This window comes from Tyto alba, unplaced genomic scaffold, assembly GCF_018691265.1.
Source record: "Tyto alba isolate M040663 unplaced genomic scaffold, T.alba_DEE_v4.0 Super-Scaffold_26, whole genome shotgun sequence".
Lineage (NCBI taxonomy): Eukaryota > Metazoa > Chordata > Aves > Strigiformes > Tytonidae > Tyto > Tyto alba.
Genome location: NW_024881300.1, coordinates 16,454,582 through 16,474,451, shown reverse-complemented (window position 1 = coordinate 16,474,451; position 19,870 = coordinate 16,454,582). Strand labels below are relative to the sequence as shown.

The 19,870-nt window shown below is 39.2% G+C and overlaps 2 protein-coding genes across 4 annotated transcripts; both read right to left on the bottom strand.

Moving 5' to 3' along the window:
• Positions 1-584: 584 nt before the first annotated feature.
• On the bottom strand, positions 585-5,018 carry NUDT7 (nudix hydrolase 7). Its single transcript, XM_042797705.1, has 4 exons — positions 4,972-5,018; positions 4,487-4,640; positions 3,302-3,460; positions 585-1,414 (listed from the first exon to the last, which is right to left on the bottom strand). Exons 1-4 carry the CDS (start codon positions 5,013-5,015, stop codon positions 1,031-1,033), a joined length of 741 nt encoding a protein of 246 aa, XP_042653639.1. The 5' UTR covers positions 5,016-5,018; the 3' UTR covers positions 585-1,030.
• Positions 5,019-5,819: 801 nt separating this feature from the next.
• Positions 5,820-15,393, bottom strand: LOC104356774 (hypoxanthine-guanine phosphoribosyltransferase). Of its 3 annotated transcripts, none has more exons than XM_032990631.2 (9): positions 15,281-15,393; positions 11,916-11,971; positions 11,262-11,445; positions 10,314-10,376; positions 9,756-9,773; positions 9,460-9,542; positions 8,377-8,423; positions 7,619-7,695; positions 5,820-6,635 (listed from the first exon to the last, which is right to left on the bottom strand). In XM_032990631.2, exons 1-9 carry the CDS (start codon positions 15,296-15,298, stop codon positions 6,588-6,590), a joined length of 594 nt encoding a protein of 197 aa, XP_032846522.1. In that variant the 5' UTR covers positions 15,299-15,393; the 3' UTR covers positions 5,820-6,587. The 3 variants fall into 3 exon arrangements, with proteins under 3 accessions (XP_032846522.1, XP_032846521.1, XP_032846520.1); XM_032990629.2 differs by having other exon boundaries at positions 5,821-6,635; positions 11,916-12,022; positions 15,281-15,388; XM_032990630.2 differs by lacking the exon at positions 9,756-9,773 and having other exon boundaries at positions 11,916-12,022; positions 15,281-15,388.
• Between the last annotated feature and the right edge of the window lie 4,477 nt (positions 15,394-19,870).

Genomic DNA, 19,870 nt, shown 5'->3' with positions numbered 1-19,870 from the left:
TAGGGGGGGAAGCACAAAGTGCAAACACCTGGAAGAACAAGTGGTTTTCTTCATCTTATTCAAGACTAGCACTAAGGCACGTGATTCTGAGACACTGAATACTTTCAACTCACACTTGTTACTCAGAGATCAGCTATTTAAGGATTGGTAAATTGTTTCTTTGCAGACTACATCTCAAATCCAGCCTAAGCTGATGGTGCTTTTGAAAACTTAACCATTTGGCAATAAGATCACGACAGCTATGAGTAAGCTTCTAGTTCACCTGCAATGATGAAAAAAGGATTCACCTTGCACCTGACATTGCCAGGGTGACTGGTAAAGGTTCAACTATAGATAAACATTTTAGTTCTCATGAATATTCTACTCCACTTTTCTTTCCTTAAGATGACTCCCTCTAGGAGCTGCGTGAGTGATGCTAACAAGATGCTCAGGAGCTAAGTTCAGCACTGTTGCCTGTATACTAAGTTTTCCATAGCCTACAGAATTTCCTTGTGAGAAACATTGAACAAGAGTTCTAAAAACCCTTAAACCTCCCAATTCCCTCCACAAGCCCAACCAAAACAAAAGACGGTGAAAGCACTTGCCACCTTTTATATTTTTATTGTGCATTTTAAAAGTGCTTGAAGATACCAGAAAAGACCGTATACATTATCTGTATGTAATACACCACACAGTAAGACAGACCACCAAAAGTTTTCATATCCTAATTCAGACAAAAATTAGATAAAATATTATCTCATTATACAGAAGACAAACCACAGAAAGTGTCTTGGATCACACAAAACAAAGGCAGACACTGAAACAGATCTTCCAAAACTGTATATTAAGTCCATCAAAAATACCATGTGCTTTTGGCAGCTCTAAACCAGATTAAAAATTATATGACTCTAGTTAGGGCTTGTCAACTTAAAAATATTATTTAATAATAAAGTTTAATAAGTTCCCAATTCAGAATCAAATAATAGGTACAAAGGAAATAAACAAAAACCTTTTTCCTCCTTCAATATAAAATAACTGCCAGACCAGTTAGTCACAGATTACTCTTCTTTCTTTCATATACGGATGCATATAAATTCATAAAGTTATTCTCAGCAGATGAAAGTAAGTTGTCAAGATCATAATCAACTTCATAGGTAGGTGTCTCTCTAAAAATTACAAGAGCAAGAAATACAGCAAAGTGTGCAGTAAGTCCCCATATCTTGAATGACATTTCATGTTCATGGTCATCATATATAAAGCAATGCATCCGACTTGAGTAACCAGATGAGGTTTTATAAGGCAAGGACTTGTAATTTAAGGGCTTGATAAAGTACTCCAGTGGCACGACAAAAACATCACTCACTTCATCTGGATTAGGAGTGGCCTGGAATGTATCCTCTATAAATCCTACAACTGGTGTTACCAAGTGATTCATCTAAAAGGAAGAAAAAAAACAAAAAAACCCAAACAACAACAAAAACCCCCAAACACCAAGTTTGTACAAAGTAAAAGAATGTTCTTTATTTTAAAAACATTTCAGATATTATGAGTACAAGAAACCTATGAAATATTCTTAACTGTAATGCAGTTTAGTCTCTCTAATGGCAAGATATTTATATTTGATTTTAAATATATTTTAAGAAATTTTAAGATTTTATAGTTAAACGTGATTTTACTATTCATCCTGTATAATCATATAGCAGTTAAAAAGGTTTGTCAATAGGCTACAGAAACAGAAAACATGCATGCTCTCTCACAAGTCTGCCTTATTTATTTTGGTGAGTTCTGATTTTAATTCAAATTTTCCAAATTACCTATGCTTTATCATATATCTGTATCTAATTTCCTGGGATAGAGAATTATTTTCCTATAGATACAGCTATAAAACATATACACTTTTTGGAACTGCTTATTTTTATTTTAGATATAATCTCTTCTTCCATAGGGAGGCTAAATCTACTGAAATAGTAGCTTCAATAAACAGGACACCAAAATTCTTTAGAATATGTTGCTAGTTCTATATATTCATACCAGTAAAGCATCACTGTTCAATGGAAAGCAGTAACAGCAAAACTCAACATTTGTGCTGTTTGATGCAAGTCTGGAGAGATTCCATCCAAGTCAGAAACACTTGGAATGTACATACAGAGAAGACAAAGTAGAATCCAACAGGTAAAATCTTTGTGGTCCAAAACCACATGATCTTTTCTATTGAATGAGGCAATTTGCTGGAAAACACTGAAAAAAGTTATAAAAACTAAATTGATTCTTTTTACATATAGCCTCTGTACTATGTGGCTTTAATGTTGTCTGTACAGAAATTATAATTTAATAAGTTAAAGCATTTTGCAATATAATTTTAAAACTAGCTCATTTGGTTTTCTAATGGGGAAGGATATTACTAACAGTAAGTGGCTACAGAAAAACAAACAGTAGGCATATTAATAAAATGAAACCATTATCTGAAAAACAAGAATAAAGTCTTTTGAAATAGTAACCCCTCTGTACTATGGGAAAACAGATCCTATGTGACACTGAGTATTATTATTGAAATTGGCAGCCTGTTAATTTACAAACAGTGACTTACACTCCAAAGTAATGTCCAGAAGAGAAGGTGCTAGAGATCTACACAGAATCACAGTCCACATAACCTCTAGAGGTCCCCTTCTGCCTGAATTAACCCTGCTTTGAACAGAATATTCAATGAGAGAACTTCTGAGGTTCCATCAGGCTGCTGAGGGCCTTGTCCGCATGAGTTTTGCATATCTCCAAGGATGGACATTATACAGCCTGTTAGGAAAATCTGTCCTGGTGCTTGGCTAACCTCATGGTAAAAAGGGTATTTTCCTTGCATTTAATCAAAATTCCACTTGTTGCTGCTTGTGTCCGTTGTCTCAAGAGTCGTCCTGCATCATCTTCTCTACAGCCACACAGGAGGTACTTGAAGAAAGCAACTAGATCCCCTGCTAGCTTTCTCTTCTTCGGGCTGAGCAAACCCACTTCTCAGCCTCTCCTCACAATCCATGCACTCCAGCCCCCTTACTATCTTCGTGGCTCTCTGCTAAACTCTCACCAGTTAACTACTGTCTTTCTGGTACTCCAGTGTGTCCATAACTGGACACGGTACACCAAATGCAGTCTCACAAATACCAAATAACAGAACAAGAATCTCCTCCCTTTGCTCTGCTGGCAACACAGGCTGCACAGTTTACGGAGTGGTGGTTATTTGCAGTTACAGGTTTGAAAAGGTCATTATCAACCTTACAAAATAACCCAAGCTTATTTTCTGATGATATGCTGACTTACTCGGTTTATTGCTTACTTTATCAATTCCAGGCACAAGCCTACAGATGACTTCCACCTTCTCTGGCTGGAGTCCCACTTCTTCTTTAGCTTCTCGGAGAGCAGTATCAATTTCATCTTTATCAACCGCTTCACTTTTGCCCCCTGGAAAACACACTTCCCCTGGTGATCTTCTCAGCTAGAATTTAAAGAGTACTACTGTTAAATATAACAAGTCTGACATTTCTTCTTGGATCTACACAGGCACTTGTTCATATCGCAGAATTATTTTGTGTTTATCTTTCCAGTCAAAGAAGCTGGAAATGGTGGCTGAGATGTTCCTGCATCTTAGAAGAAATGTGCTTTATCAAGAGGCACACAAGAAAAAGTTGGGCCTACACCAAATTAACCTGTAATCAGGAATACACGTATCATTTGTACAGTATTATGTAATTCATACTATACATTCTGCTTCAAGACTTCGAAATTTACTTTTTTCATCATCTTGCTTACAGAGGACATGAACAGATGAAATCTAGACAGACAACTTGAATAGTGAGATTAAAATATTCAAGGTAAGAGCAAGACTTCTGAAATATACATTTAAGTAATGTACCTTTAAGTACATTATAGTAATAGGCTTATACACCAAAGATCTGTAAAGAGCCCATTTACAATCAGTTTATCAGCTAAGTAACTAGAATGATTAGGGCCCTAAAATTTGCAGGCAAGATCCAAAAAAAACTTTTTCAGCAACAGAAAAACAGAGAAGCAAATAATCTCTGAATACAGGCAGTTGATTGGGAGGGATGGAAAAACAAAGAATTGTAAAAGAAAACAGAATGCTGGCAGAAGAGTTCTGGGGACTTCGGCTGTTGCCTTTAACGTATGAAAGAGAGAAAGAGTAGTATTAAATGAAGACTGAAAGGCCACCACTAACCGAAGTTGCACTGCATTGTAATTTTTCTTATTTAAGCCATAGTAAAGAATCAAAGTTTCCTTTTCTGATCTGGAAATCATCTGTTACCGTCACACTTTTCTGGGAATCCCGCATTTTTCTGGCATGTAAATACCAGACTCATCGTTGTGTCAAAAGACCCGCTTGTAGCCTTGGGCCCGCTGCCTGGGCTGAAGGTTGAAAAGCAGGCGCCGCGACGTGTGGCGAGGCCGGGAGCAGGCGGGGGGGCGCTGCCCCACGCGTGTCCCTCGGCCCCGCCTCACCCACCTGCAGCGACCTGACCGTGAGCAACAGGTGCAGCTTCCCCTCCCTCAGCACCAGCGGCAGCAGGACGGAGGCTTTGGGCGGCGGCAAGCGGGAGAATTTGTCCCCAACGTCGAACTCCCTCAAGCGGAGCCTGGCTTTCTCTTTTACGCTCTTTCTGGAAGCAAAGGGAAAGGAGCGCCGTGACAGCCCAAGGCGAGACCCCGGCACCCCACAGGCAGCGGGGGAGGTGTTTTTCCACAGAGCTGACCCTCAGGGCCGCTGGCAGCCCCCCGGCCCCGCTGCGGCCGGCAGAGCCGGGCAGGGCTCGGAGCTCGGCGGCGGGTGCCCGGCCTGGCCCGGCCCGCAGCGGGCGCTGGAGGCACCGCCTCCCCCTCCCACACAGCCCAGAGCGCTCTCTCCTCTCCACCGCCTTCCTTCTGGGTTCGCCCCGCAGCGAGCGGAGCTTGCGGACAGGACGGCATCGGCAGACCACGGACAACCTCTACCTTTCCAGCTCACCCTCCCGCTCCGCAGCCGCCATCTTCGGCATCGCTCCGCCCACAGTGGACTTTCCCCTTCCCTGTCTCCTCCCGCCCCGTGACCGACGGCCGGTCTCTCCAATCGACACGCGAGATCGCCGAGCTCCGCCTTCTGATTGGCGGCGGGCAGAGGAACGCCCTCACGGGACGGCTGTGCGCGGCGTTCCCGCTCTAGGGCAGGTGGCACGCGCTGATGAGGCGGGCGCTGAGGCGAGGGCCGGGCCCCCTTCCCCCGAGGAGGGCCGGGCCCCCTTCCCCCGAGGAGGGCCGGGCCCCCTTCCCCCGAGGAGGGCCGGGCCCCCTTCCCCCGAGGAGGGCCGGGCCCCCTTCCCCCGAGGAGGGCCGGGCCCCCTTCCCCCGAGGAGGGCCGGGCCCCCTCAGCTGCCAGCAGTCCTCGCTCCGGCTGGGAAAAGCAGAAATTTGCCGGGCGGTTTGGCATCGCGCCACCGCGGGTGGCGTCCATAGCTCGCCCTCAGAGGGGCAAGCGCGGCGGCTGCGAGCGGGTGGCGCTGGGCTCCAGGATGAGCTTTAGGTAAGGGGCTCGTTCGTGCAGGAACTAGCATTTCTCCCTTCTTTAAGGGGCGGATAACGAGATAGATCGCAGCCTCCAGCCCTCAGGGGGCTTTGGGAAGTGCCACTGCACTCCTGTTAAAGCCTGGTCACCAGTAGCCCAGGACTCAAAAGCTGAAGGACAGGATCGAGCCCTGTTGAACACCAACGCCTAGCTCAGTGCTCTTCATTCACAACGGGGGAAAAAAACACCAGGGTCTCAGAGCTTCTTTAATAATTTGGTACATGTAGGAAACAAGGAGGCGTCAGATTGCCTCGAGCTTGGTGCGGTTTCTGGGCATTTAGGTTCTGGATCTCCTTAAGGACACAAGTAGCAGAAGTAATTTCCTGGTATAATGGTTTATTCTCCAGTCTTAAGAGCCAGTAATTAGTGTTTCTTGAAATGCAGGTAACACCACAATGGTAGAATCAACTCACGATCCCTCAAAAACAAGGCACAGCACTCAAGTTACCTGCAATGTGTAAGAACTAATTTCAGTATGGTTACCTTTGTTTACTTCTTTTTTTTTTTTTCATTGCCTTAAACTAAAGAACCAAAGGTGGTTTTCATGTGGTATGCACTTTGTATAGTTGACTTAACCTCAAGTCTTTAAATGCTTATTCATCTTACTTGTTACATAAAGTATTCATGTATATATATTTATACACACATGTAAAAATAAGTGCAGTTTATATATAATACACATAACGTGTTACTTCATACAGTAAATTAAACCCCAAATATAATTACATACACGTGTACATGAGCTGGCTGTGTCCCCTGTGATTCCAGCAGAATATAATACCCATTTTATGGCCAGTGTTCTGTTCAGGTTTTGGTGAATCTCTAGCAGAACTTGTTCACCTTTAAGCTGTTTCACCTAATCCTTATAGGAAAAAAAAAATCTATAGGATAAGATCTTAATAAAATTGTTGTAGTTGTTCAGTGAAAAGAGCACAAGTAGATTACTTCTTATTGTTCATCGACACAGCTGTACGTGCCATTGAACTGTTGTTCCAGAAGACTGATGTTATCAGATCCTATATTTCTCTTTGGCTTTCTCTTTCAGAATGCAGATGTGCTAAACAATAATAATTAAAAAAAAAAAAAAAGTACCATTTTAGTCAACCTTTACCTTCAAAGAAAATGCAAGAATGATTTCAGTTGTATTCCTAGCATTACAAGGCAAACCTCCAGAACAGTATCTTTGCAAGTCTGGTTGCAAGTTTACTGCTAACAGTAAAATTGAGATGTTAATATTGCTTCCAAACATCTGTAATTTATAGATCTGTATATTCTGAAGCAGTCAGGATTGTTCAATTATTGTATCCTTCATATTGCTTTGCAGTAGCATAGGTCGGGTATGTGTCTTTAACAGAACTGGTTTGTCTTATTAATAAGACTTTAAAGTGAAAAACTTTTCCACTTAACCAGACTTAAGCAAGTAATTTTGAAAACTAGGAAGGCGGGGGGGGGGGGGGGGGGGGGGGTGGGGGGGGGTGGGGCGGGGAGGGGAAAGATAAGCTCTTTCTAGCAGTTACACTCTTTCCAAGCCTACTACTTATTGCTGCCTGAGGAGACTGTAATGGAACAAAGGAAAGAAAGATCTTGATGGACATGTTATACAGTGTAGGAAAAACCTTCACACACAGTCTAGACACAGCCATCTTAAAGACTTGGCTACAAAAGGGCAACACTGGATTTCACCAAGACAGACAAACATCAAATTAAAGCCAAATGACAAGTTACTTTATTTTCAGATGGGGCCAGCAGATTGTACGCTGCCAACCATCCTGGAGGATTCAGATTCATACAGCATGGCTAGGCCAGAGGTCTTGTGGCGTAGATTCATAAAAAGGTAAGGCATAAACAAGTTCTTATACATTTATATTGAATTACCAGCTTGGCACTTAATAATAGTTTTGCCCTTTTAATGGAAATTTCTAGTGAGATTTGAAGTTTTGTTAATTGTTGAGAAGCTCTGAGTATAAGCTAATATTCTTGCTGGTTACCTGTGGTAACCGTCGCATACGTAACAGTTGAGGCACACATGTATGTACTTACATTTAGATCTCTGAAGTATTCATTATAATCAAGAGCATATCCAACTACAAATTTATCTGGAATTTCAAAGCCTATATCTGTAAGAAAATACAATTATTTTTATACTTGGGTGGTATAAATAGCTTTTAAGTATACAGTTTGTATTTCATTACATGATTCAGCTATTCAAGAGTAATACCTAACAAATACATCATATTGCTTTCAAGGTACTTTGTATGCTTCTTTAAGAATCAGAGCTTTAAATTGATGATAAAGGTTAGAATTTATATCATCCCCATCAGTGAGTAATACAATTAAAATGTTAAGAGAATGCATTTAGAGAACAAAATAAGTATTTAAAACGTACTTATGAGGTAGTCCTGGAAGAGAGAGACGAGCGAGATTTTACTTGTGTAAAAGTAGATGGCACTACTACTCAGTGGAGATTTTCAGTTTTCAGGATACAAGGCAAGTTTAATGCATAGTCAAAACAAATGCCTTTTAGGGTCAAAGCCAAACAATACAAAGTTATTTGATTCTGTTTCTGGTATCCTGTAACAAATAATCAAACACCTGCACTCAGACCAACCAGGGGGTAAAAAAGGAGGTGGATGTGAGGTTTCAGCATGGCATAATTGGTCGTCAGTTTACAAATTTTTATGTATTTTCTCCCCATTTCTCTTGGCCTTTCTGAAAATTATATGCCAGCTGTCAGACTTACTGCATGAAATGAAATTATGAGATTGTATTTTGGACAACCAGAAAAACACAATACTTACAGTCTGGTCTGTAACCTGGACTTTGACGCATCCTTTTAACGAGCAGGCTGTAAGACAGAGCAGAGAAGGTTATATTTTTTAAAATATGTCTTGCTCTAAGCTGGGTACTTCACTTCTCCCACCCCTCCCCGTAAGGTTCTACAATCATGCAGCTGAATTAAAACAATGAGATGATTGTAACAGAAATTAATGCTCAGACTTATAATTGAGGAAGAAGTGAAGGCTTTGATCTAGGTTCATTCTTAAGCTCCAAATGACTCTCTTGTTTTCCATTTGGTTCTCTTCAATTCTGTATCCTGAATCATTATGTTTTCATGTAGCAATGTATCAGCAAACCAGAATAGCACAGACAGGTAAGCAAGTTCAAGTGGCATGTAAAGATTTTAGTGGGGAGAGAGGGAGAAGCAGACAAGCTGTGCAATGTCACCACTGTTTCCTTCACAAAGTCATATTTATCCTTGCTTTTCCTGTGCACTTTTGATGAAACTGAGCAACTCCAGGACAGTCACTAGAAGGAGCATAACTGGTACATAAAGCAAGAAGTGTTTTTTCAAAGCATTGTGATTACTTGACAAGGACAGGCAAATTCCCCAAAAATTCCTTTTATAGACTATTTAAAAGATCTAGAGTGCCACTTGAAGTCATCTTGAAAGTGCTGACGAACTCTTAGATTCTGAAAACCTGTATGACTGAGGATAAGAAAAATTCTGAGTATTGCCATTCTAGTACTGAGGCAACTGAGGTGTTAAGAAGCCCATGGTAAGAGCTGAATTTCCTTCAGACATAAGGAGGTAAGAAACAGGGAATCTATCAGATTTTATGGACTATGCAAAAAGAGCCAGGAAGCTTTTTTTATTCATTATAATAATGAAGGTGGTAGTGCATATGTGAATTTTCCTGGCTTGATAAATACTTAGTTTTTCACCAGCTGGATGAGGATTGCTTCCTGCTCTTCCTTCCTCTTCCACCAAACTTCAAACCAAACAAAACCAGACACCCACCAGCATACACTCACTATTTACCTAGATGACTTTGCTACATCATCTCATTACAATGCATTAGTAAGTGGCCATATCATTATACCTGACAACTTTTACCATCCTTGGTTCATTGTCTTTTAGTTTTGCAAGTAGCGCGTTCATTGTTCTACCGGTCTCAATAATATCCTGAAAGAGATTAAAAAATAAATTATCCTTGGAGTCTGAAAGAAAAACCAGACTGTCAGTGGATTGACTTGAAGTCAAAAACCCATTCAGCAGCCCTTGCAGCATGGTAACATAATTAATTGTTGTTTTATATTTAGTATATGCTAACTTACAGAATGGGGAAAAAAAAAAGTCCATGTCATTCCCTCCCCCCACACTCCAATCTTTACTTACCTCTACTACTAACACATTCTGGAAAAGATCATGTAGGGAAGAGAAAGAAAAGAAAATATTTACATGGCAGCATTCAGTGAATTTTACAGCCAGGAAAAGTTTGCACCACAACGCTTCAGTTACAAGTAAGTTGCAATTGATTTTCAAAGGAGCTTGTCACTTAACTACTTACGTTATTTTAATGCTTTCTGATGAATCTTTCTCTAAGTATGGAAGCACAAAATACTGTGATAAAGCCACCTATGTCAGGTTTTATCTATTATTCTGTTTATAGGAATAGCATTCTAGAACCATACTGTATGAGTCTCTTTAAGGTGGTTTGTTTCTAGGGGCTGTGGGATAAAATGTGGAATAGGATCTTTAGAAGCATTCAGTACTGATCTTGTTAAGTTTCCCCTGAGATCAGTGGGAGTTACTCACTGTTTCAAAGCATGGCATTTTAAACCAGTGTTAAGTGGCTGTAAATATGTAGTATCAAAATCTTAATAAAGGTAGACTTCCTGGAAGATACACAAGAACTCTTCTTTCCCCTTAGAAGCTGAAGATGCTAATTCATACCTTGCCGTTTAGTGTAGACAGTTCTTCGCCAACAATACTGATTTTTTCTGTAAGTGAGTCATTCTAGATGGAGAAAGAAGAGAGGGAAGTCACAAAAAGCATGCTCAAAAGTGTTATCTTCTGTGTGTATGAATAGTGTGCTGCTCTTCTTGTTTATCACATGAGACTTGCAACTTTACGCAGCATTCCTTCAGTAAAACAGCTTTTAAGCATCTGAGAGCAAGAGGAGAGAGCGAAGCATCAGTGCAGACAGATGTTTTTATGGAACAAGAATGCATCCATATTCATGGAACAGACACCATTGCTTTAAGCTATTTTTGTTACCACAGATTCGTTTTAGAATTCCATGAAAAAATTATAGGATATTGTAAATTGTTGCATTTAGCATGGTGTATATTTTGATCAGTGCACAGAGCTCTAGCCTTCAAAGAGGGGAGAAGGTAAACCAGAAAAAATAGCATAAGTCATTGCTTTACAGTAATTGGTTCAGGCAAAAGATACCTGTTCCCCAACACACAGATTATAAAAAGTAGTTCCTCCAATAGTATCTATAGGAATAAAAAATAGTACAGAAAGAAAGAAACAATAAGCAAGTCTCTGATGCTAAGCTCATCTCCATACTCCCTCCTAGCAAAGAGTGCCATGGTAAAGACAGAGCAGAACCTGTATGGAAGCTTTGGGCTGGAGAGAAGGACATTGGAGATCTGCCCCAGGCTTTGTCATGTTAAGTGCTATGCTATATGTTCATTCCAGTGAATATACAGTAGTCTTCTGATCATTGGAGCAGAGCTGTAAATCAGTTATTTCTCAGTATGTAATAAATTGAGTTGCTTTGACCAGGATATATGCATAAACTCAATTTTTGTGTAATTTTCATATAAACTACTAGTATTCAGTGATTCAGTCAATGGAGAGAATCAGTTTTGCAAAGGCAAGACAGTTGCTTACACAGTAGCTTTTTATTCTAACAAAATCCACAGTAATAGGCACAGATGTATCACCGTTTTGATTTAGTGCTTTTATATGGTCCAGCAAATCAGCAAAGAATTTATAGCCTCCTTTAAGGACACAGAGTGCAACAATGTGATGGCTTCCCATATCTTGCATGATATCTCTAGCCAGACGTTCTGTCCTGGAAGGGAAAAAAAAAATGACAAAACAAGTCCTGTAAAGTGTTTTGTATATTGTATTTGTTTGTCCATATATTAAGCAATGTCCAAGTTAAAATGCTGATCTTGCTGTTAGGTTTTTATAACCAGCAAATTGTGACCACATTAAGATGTAGGGAAGTTAGCTACGTATTTGCTGTTCACAAGATGATGCCTACTCCACTGGACATACTGATGATTTAATCCGTGGATCTAAATAATGCAGGATAGGAAACCTTAAGAATATTTGAGATAACATGGAAACTTAACTGAGGTTGTAGAGGAATCCTCTCCTTAAAACTCCTCTTATATCAAACTCCAGAACACAGGTGTTACAGCTGCTGGGTTTCTATGTTTCTCATGGACTATGCAGGGTAGGGCCTCAGTCTTTTCATGTGGAGGGAAATGGACCATTGGCATCACTATGGCTACTCTTTGTTGTTTACTCTCATACCTGTCCAGGATGAGTCCATGAGGAATGAAGACTCTTTCCAGATCTTCTTCATAATGCTTAGGAATGCAAAATAGATTTTTGTTATAACCACTTTCTTCATCTCTTATCTGCAAGTGAAGGGGAGATAGCTCTAAGAGTAAAACCAGAGCCACACAGGGAAAAACCTTCCAGTCTCTGATAGCGCAGAAAAAGAGACTCCTCTCCCCACCCCACAATAATGTCAAAATAAAAAATATCTAAGGTTTTGAACTTTCTGATAGAACAATTCACAATCTGTCTGATAATTCGGGAGCTAGTGTGCTTGTCTGAGATGTGAATGGATAGTTAATCACTTGGCCCCAGTCTTTATAAGAGAAATTCTCAACCATCAACTCAAAAAACTCCCTCTTGTATTCTCCATTTCCCCTTCTGCAGAGCACAGTAGCTTGCTTGTGTGGTAGACAAGCAAAAATTAAAATTTGAGGCAAGTAGATTGGGATTACAGCTTCATCTTCAGTCAGCAGGTGACTGTGGGATGCTGCACTAGCTTGACCATCATTTTCCATTGTGTGAAAGAAGAAACTCTCTCTCCTAAGTGTGAATTCAGAACTGAACTTTTGGCAGAGGTAAGCCCATACCAGCCATCTACTGTCTCGGGACAGGGGAGATGATTTACCCCAAAGGGGAAGCTTTGAGATGGTAGTGGGAAGAGGAGAAGCTGCAGAGGGTGCTCATAGGTGGGAACCAGACACCTGCAGAGCTGCAGTGCAGCTCCATGTGCTGTTTGCCCTGTTAGCAGGTTGCTTCTCAGCACGGCTGGGGGGAGGCCATAGCTACTTCCCACAGGTCAGGGCCTTAACCCTTTGCCATCAGTGTTCAGAATTACAGTTTTCTTCAACATGCTGGCTCCAGGCTGTTACACACAGAGGTGTCTGGATGTCTAGAAGTTAGGTAGTCTCTATTTGGGCTTCTCTTCTGACTAGTCTTTTGACCTGAAACAGATCTGTGTCTTTGGATTCTACCACCCTTCAAGACCATAATGGATGCTTTGGTCTTTGTTCATTTATGAAGTGGTGGTACAAAAGCAGGCAAGAAAAAAATATAATGAGGTACAAGCAGTTGAATAGGGGGGCTAATATGTAAGCATTAGAAATAAGAAAAAACTAAAATTAGCGCGATAATCATATTTAATATTGCTCTGTTATTGTTTAAAAATACAGAACTAATTGAAAGAAAAATTCAAAGCTGGCTTAAGGTTTCACTAGCGCAAAATAGATTAGCTACATGCCAGTTGCATTCAGGCAAACTTGATGCAGTGGCCTGCTAATGGACAGCATAGAGCTATGAACGAGGCACTAATAGCATTAACTATTTCTAACAAACAAATTAACACGTGCAAACTCTTTAGATAGATGAATTGTTTTTAATTCTCCTTTTTTGGCATAGGAAAGATGAGTCCTTAGGAAGAAAGGAAAAATGGACCGTAGGGAACAGGAGTAGGTTATTACTTGCAAAACTCATAGAAGCCACAGAAATGAGATAATCAGTTACTGCCATTTATTTTAAACTGGCCACGAATAGCCTGCTTCATTTAAAGATAAAACTAGAGAGACAGATGTTAACAAAAATTTCAAAGAACAGATTATTTTAGTACAAGGCAATGCTACAGTATCTCATCCTGGCTGAACTAACCTTATTCTGCAAGTACTCAAAATGAATAGGCCTTGATGTTCCAAGTTAGACTTAGAGAATAGCCTTGCAGTTGAGCATTGTTTAGAGTGTCAGCAGTACTGTTTTGCCTGGTTTAGTTACTATTTTTTTCGTGGCTGAAGTCAGCAAAGTGAAAGCTTAGGTGAGGGATTGTTTTTAAATTAAGTCTGTTTGTACTTTATTAATCTTGGAAGATATATTAGACAGTAGCACCTATGAGCTCGCTTTAATGCAGTGCAGAACTGCAGAACTGCTTGCTGTTGTTTGGATGTTACATTAACCCCATTGGCCAGTTCAAAACCGGCTAGTTTCTGCCTGTGTGAGGTTGCTAGTGGTGACAGATGGAATACACATACAGGATATGGGATTCTGTCAACAAGAAGCAGTGATGATAGGACATAATTAGAAGCATTGATCAAAGTTAAAAAAACGTGTTTGAGACTACTGGAACATATAAGCATCTTTTTCATTTAGAGCACAGAACAAGCACCTTTGAGGATAGTCACTGACATAATAAACAGTTTAAAAAGTGCTGTAGGGTGGGTGGTTTGTTTTGTTGTGTTTGGTTTATTTTTTTGCAAGATCCCCATCTCTATTGCATTCTACATAGCTGCAGCTTAAATACAGTGACCACGCTACCTACAATTTGAGCAGTTTTTCTTTTGCTCAATAATGATACTGATTGCCATATTTAATGGACTTCAAACTTAGAATTTGCTTTTGCAGTTACAATTTGGCTTTCATCTGCACAGCAAGTTAAAAGTTCAGCCTTGTTGACAATTAATTTAGCTTCCAGCTGCATATGAGGAGAGGCATCACAAGTGGTTTAGCTCAAGTGAGGGATGAGCTTTGTCCATGTGACTGTAACCATTGAAAAAATCTAATCTTGAAGCATAGAGGTGTGCATAGTGATTACTGCTTATAACTAGTCCAGCAGTGTAGTTTAGTATCTTTTATTTTGTTAACAACTATGGTCATTGACGCTGTTTTGTGCAAACTATATCTTCTACATTAATATCTCGTTTGTTGCTATGTGCAAAGCATTTTTTAAGGTCTGCTGAAAGGTTCATGGACAGAACCTTAAGGATTGCATCAGTTTGAGCACATCACCATAGCAACATGCTGCATATACCTTACAGGCTCATAAAAGTATTTGTATTGTGGCACATGCTAAATAATACAGCAGCATCCTGTTATAATAAAGCAATCTACTAAACTATGACACAAAGTCATTAAGTTTTTAAGTCATGAGCTTATAACTTGAGGAATTACTTGTTTAATTTAGATTCAGTCTCATCTGTTGTTCATTTACCTACGTAGGTTTTTGAGTTTAAGAGGGAAAAAACCAACAAAATAAACTACAGCGATTTTGTACAATCAAGATTGTACGAACAATAAAAAAAGTATTGTTTCATCATCACAGAATGAAAGAGTACGAATATATGTATATTATAGTCAAATAAATAACATCATAAGTTTGTAAAAAAAATTGAGTCTATTGATGCCTCTGTTCTGAAAGCCAGTTTTTCTCCTGAGTAAATATAAGAAACAAGGCCTTTCTTTAGTCAGCATTTCTAATGTTTGACTATTTTTGCTGAAGCCAACCTCTTCCCCCACACCCAAAGCTCCCTTCAATCAAATAAATAATCAAATATGAGTGCATTGTGTTTTCTTACCTTCAGTCCATGAGCCATAATCTTACTTTGAACTACGCTATCGGAGAATGAGTTGGTATTATTACTGCAGTTTGTCTTGCTGTATTTTCATCTTGCAGTCAGATCATGACCTGCTTCTAAAAGGTCAAAATTGCCATCCTTCCTACAGGAAGTATTACTTCCTTCTACTAATGCACTGACATCACAATCCCAGGTTCTTAATCAGATTAACCAGAAATAAAATAGCATTAGCCCTGCTGCAACCAATCAGGTGAAGATACGGGGAATGAAGGAGATGCAAAAAGGAAGCTCATGAATCAGATTAGTGGGAAGGACCATGTAGGGTAGTGGGTTTTTAATTGAAAACACAAATCAGATATTTGATTGTAGCAGGTGGCAATTCAGTAGTATATGTGTAGAAGGTAATTTTATATACCATTTTCTTACACAGTATTTGCACATACGTTACTGTGATAAAGTCTACATCTTTTTAAAATTATTGTGCTAAATTGCTGTCAAAAATTAGTGTTTGAATAAACAAAGCCATATTTTTAAAGATGACTTGAAGCTGAGGTCTGCAGCTGTTGGGACATGGTGAACCCTGTCTGACATTCTTCCAGGTTATCCTTTCATAAAATGAGGGGGTGATAGTTCCAGTAACATGCTTCGCATCATTTATAATCAAATTGTGCTGACATTCACTGTAATCTGACTATTTTATTGTACTGAACTGCACTGTTATCTGGGATTAACATGAAAGTCTTAGATTTCTAAAATTAATCCTGCTAAACAAAATGAGCTAAAGCCAGCTTGCATACAACATGTTACAGAATGTTCAGACCAGATTGGGTACATTTTATTAATTCAACTATGTTAGTGTTTTGTTGGAGAGAGGGGACATTAATGAAAGAAGATTGTTCATGTTTCTTTGTAGTTTTACAGATGCTCTTCAGATTGTGGCTGATAACACTTGGGATAACACAGAAATGCTCTTCCAAGTGGATTAATGGGCATATCCACAGCTTCCAGTGATATGTTGAATAGCAGTACTATTTGGAAACAATTAACGCCTTGAGGCTACTTGGCCCCTATTTTATGCAGTTAGCAATACTTTCGTTCTATGTATTTCCTATCATCCTCCCTACCTTACATGTGTAAGCTCCCTATCTTGTGAAAAGCCTTGTTTTTCTCTGATTCCTAGTGTAAAGCACTCCTTTCTAGCTGGTAGTAACTTGTGTTCAAAAACCTGGAGAATTTCCTCAACAAGATCCTCCTTTTAAAGGAAAGATGAACAAAGACCATGCATGTAAACAGTGATGGCTATTGCCTGAGCAGAGATACTCTCCCTTATTCTCGGGTGCCAAAACAAAGGTGAACAGCAGCACTTCTGAGGAACTCATGCAAACATACATTGCCTTTATGAGTGTTTGTGGAGAACAGTGAGAGAAAGAAAAGAGGGGGAATCCCAGGCTAGTTGGTATGTTTCCCCTCTTCTGAGCTTTTCAATCAGTGTAATTTAGCTGTCCTGAAAGGATGTTGGTACTCCAGAGAGCCCTGAGAGGATGATGCCATGATAGAGTGCTGCAATATTGCTCATACCGACTGCCCATGTATCACACCTACAGCTTTACGTGACTAGTTCTAGGATTTAAATAATACTTTTTTTCTAATTATCTACAGGAAAAAAAGACACATACGGGTTTCATGTTTGTTGGTACTCATGTAGTTTTCCACATTTAAACAGAATTTAGTGTAGTTTTGCTAAAATCAACAGTATGTTTGGGAATACGTGTTTTAAACCTCTTTCTAGTGAAGGAGTTAATTATTGGCACTATCTCTGTTTACAGTTTCCAAGTCTAACTGAGCACAGTTACTGAAATTACAGTGAAGAAATAAATATCGTGTGCATATCTGATATGATCTGTATCACCGAACTTAGCTCTCTCCTTTTATTTGAATGCTCTGTTCTTCTCTACATTATGTAACTTTTTGCATGTTTAATCTCTATATAGGGAGACTGTGACTGCAGATCACACGTACTAGGCAGCTTTGTCTCTGAACAGGCCACCTTAAACAAGTATAATATGTATGCTTTGGTTCTGTCTGTTAGAAGACCACCTCTGTTTTGTAAATTACTTTAATAGATCCCTGGAGGCTTTACTGACTTTATTTCTGCTGTTTTATTTGTATGGTTTTAGCATGGAACAGTTGTATAATACAACCAATTTATTTTTGCTGCATTGGAAGTATTGTCTGATCTACAAATAAGCAGTGACTTTTTGACTAGAGTCCATGTTTAGAAAGAGCAGAAGAATTGCATTCATAAGGGGTACATGCATATATATGCATGTATTATATGTAGAGTTATATTAATATTAAATTTTCTTAACAAGTACTGATTTCTCTTTAGAGAAACTGACAACAAAAGAGACTGTTGTGACATTGCTTTGTGATGTGAGCATCTGTTCAGCTGGAATAAGATTCCTCTAGTTGAACTGGGAAAATAAGTATATTGTACTAAAATCCCCCTAGATGGAAAATGTCAGACCGGCTGCCATGTGTCCTCCAAAATTTTATGACAGGATTCATGAGAAATAGTCAGGTCAACAGCCCACATGGGGAAAACAGTCGATTTTGGAACTCCGGGAGACTTGGAATAGAAAAGTTTGGTGTTGTGAAAAACATAGTCTTTCATTATACTTTTAAAGCTGGTTCAAGAAGCCTCTGCTTACTCTATCTGAAACTCAGAAAACTACTTCCCAGATCATATTTATTTGAATAAATTTAGGATTCTCAGTAAATTGCATAGAACTGTAATAGTAACCACATACCACTATCACCTGGCAAGTACTTGAAAATCCAATAAATGTGTTAATGTTTGCAATTAGTGGGCTGAAATTTGCATTATGAAAGTTACTGTTACAATGAATGTTTTTATAGTCACTTCTGAAGAAAGAAAAATTCACAGGTGAAAGGTTCATGCTAAGACAGTGTCCTGGTTGGTCCATAGCAGACAGCCCTTTGTCATTGCTGAATAGTGAAAATGGAATGTAGCCAGTTGGCATCCTTAGATGGTTTCTCAGTTGTAAATTATGTGATTATACTCCTACAGGAAAGAGCAAAAAAAGTTTAAGTGTGTATGAAAGTGTTCTGTATAAGAGCCCCAAGTGCATCTTTTTACAGTCAAATGTTTTGAGGAAACCAATGCACCAAGCAAGTTGGGTTTCAATCTGTTGCCCTCCTCTAAATAACAGGATACTGAAAGAGCCAGTAAGTGTAGCCCATACAGACAGACTGGAGATTAATTAGATCAGCACTGATAGCTTGGTAGAACAGCTGCCAGTCAGTACAGAATAATACTGCTCTTGTCCTTGTATCTATTCCCTGAACTAATGAATCAATATTTAGTTTTTTCAGGACATGATCTTGCTGTTAGCATATCTAAGTTTGTTAAATAGTTTTATGTTGTGTTACAGGTTGAAGTAACTGATCTTGAGGCCGCTGCAATAATTTTAAAGGTCCTCAAGAAACATTGTAAAAGCACTAATTAAGTCCTGTCAGGCATTTCGATTTAATTATTTTAAATCAGAAAGCGAAACCATGATACCGGTTGTATTATACAACTGTTCCATGATAAAACCTTACAAATAAAACGTCAGAAAGTGTCCACTAGAGGGAAGCCTCTACCATGGAAGACAATACGTGCCAAAGGGGAAGAGAAACCTACATTTTGTGAAGCAAACTTTCTAGTCTAAGAAGCTCTGTGTTCAGTTAATAAGTATACAGATTTCTCAATGAAATGTAAATACAATCAGGTAATTTAAAACAGGCATCTTAAATATTCAGACCAGTTCTGAGCTTGTATAATTGTGGATTACAGGAAAACTGCTCTGACTTGCACCACTGAAGACTTGACCCATGGGCTCCATGTTCCAAGTGGCTGAAAAAACCTTAAATTAAAACTGAGCACTTGTATTCAGTGACTGATGTGTTATTAGGAAACCTGATTAATACACTTTGAAATGGCTCAACTTCAGTAATTTGGAGCCCATCCAAAATCTATTTTTTATTTGGCACATTTAAGTCCTAGATAAGACCAGGTGCTTAATTGGTTTGCTGAAAGCTGTTTTAAAAAACCACACTGCACATCCCGTGGTAAACAGTGCATGTTTACAATTAGAAATTAGAATCAATTTCACTTTATAAGTCTTTATCATATGTACTCCTGTAGATTATGTAGCTCTTTTACATAGCAAATTTAATGAGCATGAATCTTCATACTTTCCTTGTCTATTTTCTGTCTAGTCTGAATATGAGATTTTTATTATTTTACTGAAACAGAAAAGTGATCTAAGTCTTGACCAATATTGGATATTTATAAATGTTGTGCTGGAAAAGGTCTGCTTTCACAGCTCCTGTAACACCCCCAACATCTAGCAAACACAGGCTGATTGATGGCAGAACTTGAAGGAAACACCCCTGTTAAAGACGACTCAGATTTAAGTTTGAATAGTTCTTGAAAATACCCTGATTCCAATTCTGAAATAGATGAATGACAAATTCTTCATACTCGAGACATTCAGATTGCTGACCTGGAGGAAATGTGCAATA